We start from the raw sequence: 10,071 nt of genomic DNA on the forward strand, positions 1-10,071 counted from the left end.
CAGCTCTGCTCTGCTCTAAACCCGACTTTAGCCCCTGCTGCTGCCTTTGGGCTTGGCAGGGAGATCAGGATTGTCACCAGAGAAGCTGTGGCTGCCCCTGGATCCCTCTGAGTGCCCAAGGCCAGGCTGGACATTGGGGCACCCTGGGATAACGGGAGGGGTTTTGACCATGGCAGGGGTGGGATGGGATGAACTTTAGGGTCCCTCCCAGCCCAAGGCTTTCCGTGATTCTGTGATTCTGAGGTTTGCAGGGTGTTYGTGGGCAGAGGAGTGCCAACCCCGGAGAAAAGTGGAGAAACACAAGGCATGTTTCTTTATGTTGGGGAGGGGATATAATTTAGTGCTGTTTGGCAGRTTGGACAGAAAGGCTTGGGAAGGTTTCTTGGGGAAGGGCAGCCCTTTTCTGTCAGGTCTGTGGGGTGGCTGTGGTGACACAGGAGGGACACGGCCACGAGAGCAGGGATTTGTGTGTGTGGGCACATGGCAATTTCATGTCTGGGCACATGGCATTGGTGTTTCTGGGCACAGGACAGCCCCTGTGCCCCTCTGGAGAGGATCCCCCTGTCCCCAGCTCTGGCACTGCCCTTCCAGGGCCGATCCCTTTGTCCAATCTGGTGCTGAACACCACTCAGTGGGTGAAGCCTCTGCCAAGGGAACATGAAGCGTTTGGCTGCAAATGGCTCTGATTCCTCTGAGGGTTTTGCACTGTGGARCAGAGTCTCCCCTTCTTTCTTGGCTGAAAAAAAGACCTGTGTTCATTTCCTCCAGCACAGAAGGGAAACTTTGGTGCCTGGGGGTGTGTTGTGGCAGCACAGACGAGGACATTGGGGACATTGGGGACACTGGGGACATTGGGGACATTGGGGACACTGGGGACATTGGGGACATTTAGGTCTCGATGCCAGTGCCCGTCAGGGCCGGATCACCATGAGTGATGAGGATTTCAGAATAGCACAATCACTGTTCTTGCCTTGGGCTCAGGGAAACTTCAACAGCAATGTACRTTCACAGATTAAATAAGGCTCACCAGTCTTCATGGGAGATAATTAGATTTCTTTCTGTTCCCAATATCTGTCAAATWTGTAGCTAAAAAAAATAATTTTGCCTCTTTGACCAATCTATCACAGAATGGCCATAAGGAGAGATGGCTCCAAATACCAGACATAATTCAAAATGTGTGTCACCCACAAGGAGACATTGCACAGTTTATTCAGAAAACAYTTGTTAGCTGTGGTTGTGCACAGGGGTGCAGGTCCTCACAGAAATCTGGGGAGTGCTGCTGAACTGAGGAAATGGAGGATCCAGATCTGAACCCATCCAAAAGGCAGAGAGAAGATGGGTCACGGTGTCTTCAGGGATCTCTGCAGGTAGCTCTGAGTTTTCATTATTCTTCTTTAATTATTGAAAAAGAGAAGCCCAGCAGAGATCTCTGAGCATGTGATTAAAGCCAGACACAAATGTAGAAGCCTGACAGCCTTTCCGTGGGCAGCTCCAGAAGAGCTCCTGGGCTGTTCTTCTCCTCCTGCTCTCAGCAGAGCTGGAACTCAGCCCTGTCCCTCCCCAGGATCTGCTCCATGGCCTCAGGGTCAGCAAATCCACACCAGGATGGGCTCAAGGCTGAGGAAAATGCCGAATGTCTACATTTGTGTTTTAACAAAACAAACGGAGTGAAAACACCGGGTTTGGGGTGTCTGCTGGTGGTGAGGCCACACAGCCCCCGTGCAGAGGGACCAGGACAAGGAATGGCAAAGAAAAATGTTCCTCTTCCCTTTTTGTTCTTTAAGTTTCTCTGCTGTCACTTCTTCAGTTTCTCCTTGTTTGTTTGAATTAGTGTCTCTCCTGAGGAAAACAAGTGTACACGTGTTTGGAGCTGCGAGTCAAATAATCCCCCATATCCAAACCCAATTACACAAACATCTGCTTAATGTCTGATGGGACCTTGTTTCCTCAGTGTGGCATTAGAGGGAAATGCTTGTTCTGAAGCACCTTAAATTGYATTAAATCACAGGATTCAGACCTTGTGGATACCATTCTGCACCCCTTCCATGATTTCACCRTGCTGTTGTGAACAGCCGGTGTTATTTTGGGTCAGAAGTTTTTTTTTTTTTGGCTCTAGCATAAGCAACTGAGAAAGAGATTTTTTATGGAAGTGTTGACACGACCTGGAAACACCAACAGGCTTGCTGTGAATAAAAGTTTCATCAGCTGCTGTTACAACTTGGCTGCAGCAAGCAGCAGTGCTGCTTGGAAGATTTTAATGATTTATGGTGTTCTGACAAACGAGTCCATCAATCTTGTGGAAAAGCACAGCTTTTCAGCAGGGAAAAAGTAAAGTTGTAAGACTCCRTGAAAAATATCTTAAAGGAGTGAATTGTGGCAAGGTGTTTGGGAACAGAAACAAAATCAGCACTTAAAGATGTGAAGGCAGATTTGTCAAGCTGGTGACCTTGTGCTCAGAGCACAGCTCCTGAGGGTCGCACTGGTGTGGCTGCCTCTGCAAATTTAGGGGTTTAGATGGGGTACGGGAGGAATTGTTCCCTGTAGGGTGGGCAGTCCTGGCACAGGGTGCCCAGAGAAGCTGTGGCTGCCCCTGGATCCCTTTGAGTGCCCAAGGCCAGGCTGGACATTGGGGCTGGGAGCAGCCTGGGACAGTGGGAGGTGTCCCTGCCATGGCWGGGGTGGCACTGGGTGGCATTTGGGGTCCCTTCCCACCCAAACCCTTCTGTGATTCCGTGATTTCATGAGCAGTGTGGAAAGGCTGAGGAGTGCCACTTCCTGAAGAGTGAAATCCCTGAGAAAAGTGAGTGCTGTGTTAGTGAAAGAACTGAGACATTTGAGGAGAGCTTGGCTAAAGGAGATGAACTTGTTAGAAATCACTATTTTGAGGTTGTTCTTTCAGCAGTGCAGAGGTGCAGTAAAGCCATTCTGACCTGCTTTACTCTGCTCAGGAAGGTCAGGAAACCAGGAAACATCACCCACCTTATCCCTGCCCCTGCAGACTGTCTCCAAAGTAAAATCTAGTGTTCAAAACTGAACTCAGTCGTCAAAAAAAGCTTGAGCTCTTTATGCATCATGGTGAGTGCTTTCTCACTRCTTCTGGTCCTTCAGAAAGACTTTGTTCTCCTTTCTCCAGAGCTCAAATCTCCCATTTCCTCAGCACTGCTGCCCCCATAGCAGAGACTCTTTCCTGCAGGCACTGCTGATGCTTCCTGGGGCCATGGGCAATTCTGTGTTTGTGCTCTGCATTTCAAACTTCAGCCTTTCTGGTAAAATGGCAGTTCTGGGGTTACTGGGGAAAACAGGGAGGGATAAATACCCAGCAGAAGCTGGAGGAGAAGGCAAAATGCATGGGCAAGGTGCAACCACTGCAATTGAACATTTTTATAAACTGGAGCAGGGTCTGGCCACGGTTCAGAACTGTAGGATTAAGGTGTTTGATGTGGATGTGTGGTGTTGGCTGACTCGAAGCCTTGACTCTGCTCTGGAAACAAAATGAGTGAATTCCAGGCTTGGACACCAAAATGTCCCAGTGGCTGTGAGGTGAAGTCAACAGAGTGTCTGTGTGGGAAGGATTTCAGGGCATTGGGCTCGTCTTACAAAGGCAGAAGCCAAAGAAGGAGAAATTCAAGAAGGAAACCCAGTGCTGCCAGTTGAGAGGCGAGAGATCCCTGAGTCAGCTGTGGGTTTGTGCAGCAGCCGTGACGGTGACGTCCCCACAGGGTCACGGGTGCCTTCCCTTTGGGTGACCTCTGCATGTGCAGAAGGAAAAAATATCTTTGCTCAGCCGAGACAGAGTGATCTCCACTGTCCACCAGCTCCATGGATCCTGCCAGAATAAAAACCTCTGGCTTTTGGCTGAGCCCAGGAAAACCGTGCTGCCCCTGTAGAACAAGGCTGGGATAAGCCAGGACATGCTGGTAAATGAGCAGGTGACCTCTCATCTGAGTGTGGATTTCAGCCCAGTGAATTCCTTCAGAATCAGCAGGAAAAAAGTGACTGGATTGCTAAAGAAGAGGCAAAGCCTCTTGAGAAAGTGTGCCAGGCTGGGAAATCATGGATGGGGTGAGCTGCCAGCTCAGGGGACAGCACGGGTGTTGTTGTCACTGTGGTGGTGAGGAAGGCTCGGGAGGGGTTTGGTACCTGCCCCTCTCCTGGCTGCCCCTTTGGCATGGGAATGTCGGGGTGTCTGGGGCTCTGTGAAAGCTTTTCTGTGCTGTGTCTGGAGCAATCTGCTCCCTCTGCCTCGCAGGGCTGTTTCTGTTCCTCTCCTGTTTCCTCATGGCTGTGTTTAACCACCAAACATTCCCTTTGTGTGGCTGCATTGTGCACAATGAGGACACAGTCATTTCTGCTCCTTGCCTTGCTCGGCCTTGTAGACTTGCCTGAAAAAGGATTAATTTTAAAAAAAAAATGCACTCTTGACTTGTGACCAAATAGATGCTTATTTCTTCCCCGGGAACAGATGGATGAATGGAGAAGCACAGAAAGAGAAGGATACACATCGTGTCGGTGGCATTTTGGTGGGACACACGTTGATGCATTTCTGTAAACAGGGACCTTAGGACTGTTCCTAATTCATGAGCTTCCAGCCACAATGTGGGATAAGCTGACATCAGGAGGGAATGTTGCTCAGTGCCTGSATGGCTCTTACCCAGGGATTTGTTTTCAGTTCCACAGCAATGACCATGTTTTAAAGGCAAATTGTTGGGGCTTTACTGCTCAAAGAATTTATAATATATAAAGTTATTTTTGCCTGGTTTATTGAATGTACAACCAATTCAGCTTGCTGTAGGCAGGGGCTGGATCCTGCTGGTGGTGTGTGCTGTGCTAGGCTGTTTATTATTATTATTATTAYTAAGTTAGCATGAAAGAGGCTTTTCCTTGTGTTTTGTACCTGGAACAGTCCCTGCAGCTGGAATTGAGGGGCTTTGCTCGCCCACAGGCACTGGAGGGGTCCAGACCCAGGGAAACAAATCCATGTTTGTTTGGGCATCCTGGTGCCCACAAAGTTCCCTTAGCTCGGGGTCTGAGGGGTGCACAGTGTTCCTGCACCGTCTGATTCTCAGCTCTCACTGTAATGGGAACCACTACAGCAAAATAATGGGGAAATTCCTGCACATCCTAATTGGGAGGTTTATCAGGCTAATGATAACCACCCGTTATTTTGTCACCTCCTTGCTTCAGCATGTCCCTGATGATATTTATTATCCTGAGTGTCCCTGATGATATCCTGAGTGTCCATGATGATATTATCTGAGCACCATCAGCACAGGTTATTAATGGTTATTAATGGTTATTAATGGCAGTGTTCAGAGGAGCAGAGTGTTGGCAGCTCCCACCCTCTGTGGTTTCCTTTTTCTTCACGCACAGAAATTCCCTTTCCTTGTGGGGTGAGCTCTGTCCTGACCCCACTGCCCAAAGGAGTGCACCCAGCTCATCCTAATCACCAGCAGTCTGCTAATTAAAACAGCACAGACATCATTAGAGCAGATGAAGACATGCCATCAGTTCATGTGAAAATASTTAATGTGATGGCTAATTAGCTCACTGACAGTCACCTGGGTAATTAAGGTGTCATTAGAGGAGCCAAGGGAGGCACCCAGGGCCGTGCTGTGGGTCGGGGACAGTCACAGGGTGTCCCTCTGGGCCCGGTGTTTGCTGTTGTTGTAATGATGCCTTATCAATCAGGCTGATCTGAAAGAGAGGCCAGACGAACTTAAGAGAATGAGAATACACAACTTTAATCCAGGCCTAACAGGGCTACTGGTACATTGGGGCAGACAAAGCCTCCTCCTGAGGCTGCACCCAAAATGGACATCGGGTCACGAGATCTTCACCTTTTATAGGTTTTGCCTTATTAACATATTGGGTGTTAATTGTCCAATGATCTTTACAGGTGATGATGTCACCCACCCCAAATTTGCTCCCCCCCAACTCGCTGTTGTTTCCATATTTTGGGGCTCTCGGGCAGTGAGGTGTCCTTGGGTTCAGCTCAGAGAGGGATTATTTTGTCTACAGATGAGAGAACGGGAGTTTTTAGTGCTGTACTAGGGAAGTACAAGAATACAGATGCATGAAAATAGAGAAACTAAAAATCCTAAGGCATCAGTAACAAATTTGCATTTCAGTCTCTCTCTGCTAAGGCAAAGGGGGTTATTTGCTGTTCCAGGGTGCAGTGAGGTGTGTGGCACAGTGACCCTGTGTGGCACCGTGGGCAGCAGGAGGTGAGAGGAGGGGAGGTGATGCTTCAGGGAGCTCAGTGATTCCCTGATGCCGGTTCCATCCAGAGCCCAAAGGTCTCTCCCGCAGCTCCCAATGCAGTTTTTGGGAAAGCTGTCCCTTTTTGGGGCTGGCCATGGTTCCTGGAGGAGCTGTGGGTACCGATGGCCGGTGGGGCTGGAGCAAAGCCGTGCACTCCCAAATCAGACAGTGCTGGGAGCAGGGAGCTGCTCTCCACAAMCCCCAAATCACAGCCAGGGATCAGGGATGTCTGAGGTGCTGAGAGAGAGGATCTCAACCCCTAAAACAGCAATGAGGATGTGGAACGTGTTCCTGACTCTCTCCTCTCCCCACGCAGGTGTGCATCGTGCAGAAGAGAGACACGGAGAAGATGTAYGCCATGAARTACATGAACAARCAGCAGTGCATCGAGAGGGACGAGGTGAGAAACGTCTTCAGGGAGCTGGAGATCCTGCAGGAGATCGAGCACGTGTTCCTGGTGAACCTCTGGTGAGCAGCTCCTCCTCCCTGTGCTGCAGGGCTGCCAGCCCCCAGTGCAATCACAGACACAACCCCGATGGTTTAGGGGCTCCAGAACCTCCTCAGCAGCAGCAGATCACACAAACAGGGACATCTCAATTTGCACAGTAATGACTTCACCGTGTGTGCACTGGCAGAAATATCCTCATTGCTGAGTAATGCTTTAGGGTCTAATTTTAAAAAAACTCTCCTGAAATCAGCCTGTAATCTAAGAACTAGCCTGAGTTTGCAATGTTTGTGAAACACATCCTTTGTGGGCAGTTCAGTACCAAAGGATGTGCAGTCTGTCTAATCTGCCCACAGCCACATCAGCCCCCCAGAATGCCTCAGTGTGCTTTGTACCGTGTTCACTGGCCAAATAAAGCACATTCCTTTGGAGCTCAGACACATCAGTGTCAAATTTTGCAGGAAAAGCTAATTTACAGGTTTTAGAAAGYAGAGCATTATCTCCTGGGTGGTTGKTTAGTTTGGGGTGAGCCCTTGGCAGCCTCAGGACCCTCTGCTGCTCCATTTGATCTGTCCTTTCTCATCCTTCTGCCCCGTGAGAGGTCCCCTCCCATCCCAGCAGTGCTGGGTGTGTGCCACACTGTGTGGGGAGCATTTCCAAAAATTGAGAAAGTTTTACCCCCAAAGATATGGAAATGGGTGATATATCACATTTGTTTTGTTGATCCATTGCTCCAGAATAGCCATTTGAGTTAAAGTTGATTTTTTTTCAGTTTTCTATCAATTGCAAATGTTTTTTCCAACAAGTAATGAAATTCTTGAGAGGACTTTTTCTCATAGCAAACCCTATGTTCAACTCCTAGTTTTAGAATAAACCTACATTTGAGATGGGAGCAGAAGTGAGTGATTCATAAGGATTATACAATCCCACATACTCTTTCCTTGGAGCTGCGGTCTCCAAATATAACAAAGAGTGTTGTTTTGGTGTATCCCCAGTGCTGTCAGTCTCCCGTGGGACCCACGGCACATTTACAGAGGCGGTTTACTCCACAGTAAATACAAATCTCTTTTTCTGGTTTATCTGGTTAAATTAGCAATTGTGTTTTCCAATTCATCTTCAGGATTGGCAGAGGTATTTTAAGTAGGTTTTGGAGATTGTTTGCGATTGAAAATGTGAAGTTTTTCTGACGTGTCTGGCTGACAGAGCCTGAGCTCTGCCCTGGGGGTGACGTGGCACTGCTTTTGGGGACAGTGACAGGGTGAGCAGGGGACATCAGCTGGGACAGTCACCTCCTCCTGGGAAGCATTGCATAGCGTAGGAATTGATTTAAAAAAAATAACCAGCATCTTGAGCTGGACTTGATTGATGGGGAAGGTGCAGGACCAAAGCTGCACGTTCATTTTGTGCCCATCACTGCAAGGATTTGAGGGTCTGGAGCGTGTCCAGGGATGGGAATGGACCTGGGGAAGGGTCTGGAACCTCTGAGGGAGCTGGGAAGGGGCTCAGCCTGGAGCAAATGGGGGATCATTTGGGACCTTGTGGCTCTGCACAACTCCTGACAGGAGGGGACAGCCGGTGGGATTTGGGATCTGATCCCAGGAACAGGGACAGGAGGAGAGGGAACGGCCTCAGATGGGACAGGGGGGTTTGGTTGGGTATTGGGGAAAGTTTCCAATGCCAAAGGGCTGTCCAGCCTGTCCCAGCTGCCCAGACAGGGCTGAGTCCCCATCCCTGCAGGGATTCACACCCCGTGGAGGTGGCACTTGGGGACATGGGGCAGTGGTGGCCCTGGCAGTGCTGAGGAGTGCTTGGACTGATGGATTCTGTGCAGAACCATTTGCAGCTCTGTCAGGAGCTGTTAATTCAGAGAGGGGAAAGCCTGGCTGGGCTGTGAGCCCCAGAGCTCAGCTGCTCCCTGGCCCTGCAGGTATTCCTTCCAGGACGAGGAGGACATGTTCATGGTGGTGGATCTGCTCCTGGGGGGAGACCTTCGCTACCACCTGCAGCAGAACGTTCAATTTACTGAGGAAACGGTCAAACTGTACATCTGTGAGATGGCTCTGGCTCTGGACTACCTGCGGGGTCAGCACATCATCCACAGGTAACTGTGGGCTCTACTGCTGGTTTTGGGGTGGGTGTGCTGTCTGTGCTGCTCCTGCCCCCCATTTCTCTGTGCTTCACTGAGGGGCTGAACCTTCCAGGGTGGGTGTCAAAGCCATCCAGGATTTCACACAAATATCCCCAGCATTGTGTTATTCATTTCCCTTGGGAATGATCCCTGAACAAATCTAGTGCTCACATTTTTTTCAGTAAGTTGCTTAGGAAAAGCGTATTTCTAATCCATCATAATGGGACTTGGCTCATGGTAGAGTATTTTTGTTTTATTTGTTCCTAATTTTTGATAGATAAAAAGTTGCAGGATTTTTGTCATTGAGTCTCATCCCTGGTCTGAGATTCCATCTGCTGTAATCTTCTTCTTTTCCCAGAGATGTAAAACCAGACAACATCCTTCTTGATGAGCAAGGTAGGGTCACTCTGCTCCTCTTTGTTTGCTCCCTCCTTCACTCCAGGGAGGTTTTTCCCAGTCCTGAGTACTGGGCATCCTTTTACCTGGGCAGAGTGTGGGGAAAGCTGCTGTCCCTCAGCTGGCTGATGTTTGGTGAAGCTGCCTGTGCTTTGTGGGGCTGGGGAGGGTCACTCAGGGGGCTGTGCTCAGCACGGGGTGGTGGCCCTGCCTCAGCCCTGGAGTCTGGAACATTGCAGTTCAATGCCTTGGAACACCCTGGGCTGGTGCAAAGTGTCCCTGTCCACGGAATGGGAATGATCTTTGGGTCCCTTCCCAACCAAAMCATTCTSTGCTTCTRTGATGGKGTTTCCCTGTTKTCTTCACTCCTGCAGCTCCTGGCCAGAGCAATTTGGCCAAATGTTAGCTCCAAATGTGATTTAAAATCAAACCCAAAACTCCCTACCCTTTAATCTGCTGCCAGCCCAAATCCTGGGAAACCTTTGGGATCTCTTCTGGCCATTGAGTGGGATCTGCCCCTGCCCTGCCCATGTCTGTGCTCCCCTGTCCRAGGGCAGGAGCTTGAGAGACAAATGTGTTCTGACTCTGCATTGCCACTGCACTGCCATTAATTCCCTCTTAAAATGTGTCTTTATTTAAGGTCATGCCCATTTAACAGATTTTAATATTGCAACAATCATTAGGGACGGTGAAAGAGCGACTGCCCTGGCTGGAACAAAGCCATACATGGGTAAGGAACAATCGCTGCTCTTGTGTCTGTGCCACGTTTGAGTGTTCTGCACACACTGCCCGAGGGGCCCTGGCTGGAGCAGGGACACTCATTCATTTGGACATGGATGTT

At 49.4% G+C, this 10,071-nt stretch overlaps 1 protein-coding gene across 1 annotated transcript in view; it reads left to right on the forward strand.

Annotated features, from left to right (window-relative positions):
• Nucleotides 1-6,582: 6,582 nt before the first annotated feature.
• Nucleotides 6,583-10,071, forward strand: part of STK32C (serine/threonine kinase 32C) — an 11,108-nt gene continuing 7,619 nt past the window's right edge. The window contains exons 1-4 of the mRNA XM_057387748.1: nt 6,583-6,729; nt 8,634-8,807; nt 9,193-9,230; nt 9,871-9,960. Of these exons, the coding sequence (XP_057243731.1) occupies nt 6,611-6,729; nt 8,634-8,807; nt 9,193-9,230; nt 9,871-9,960 (421 nt within the window). The 5' untranslated portion in view covers nt 6,583-6,610. The remainder of the gene's footprint in view (nt 6,730-8,633; nt 8,808-9,192; nt 9,231-9,870; nt 9,961-10,071) is intronic.

The sequence above is a fragment of the Malurus melanocephalus genome, unplaced genomic scaffold (genome assembly GCF_030028575.1).
Source record: "Malurus melanocephalus ecotype Western Australia unplaced genomic scaffold, MMel_1.1 scaffold_1340, whole genome shotgun sequence".
NCBI classification, from domain to species: domain Eukaryota; kingdom Metazoa; phylum Chordata; class Aves; order Passeriformes; family Maluridae; genus Malurus; species Malurus melanocephalus.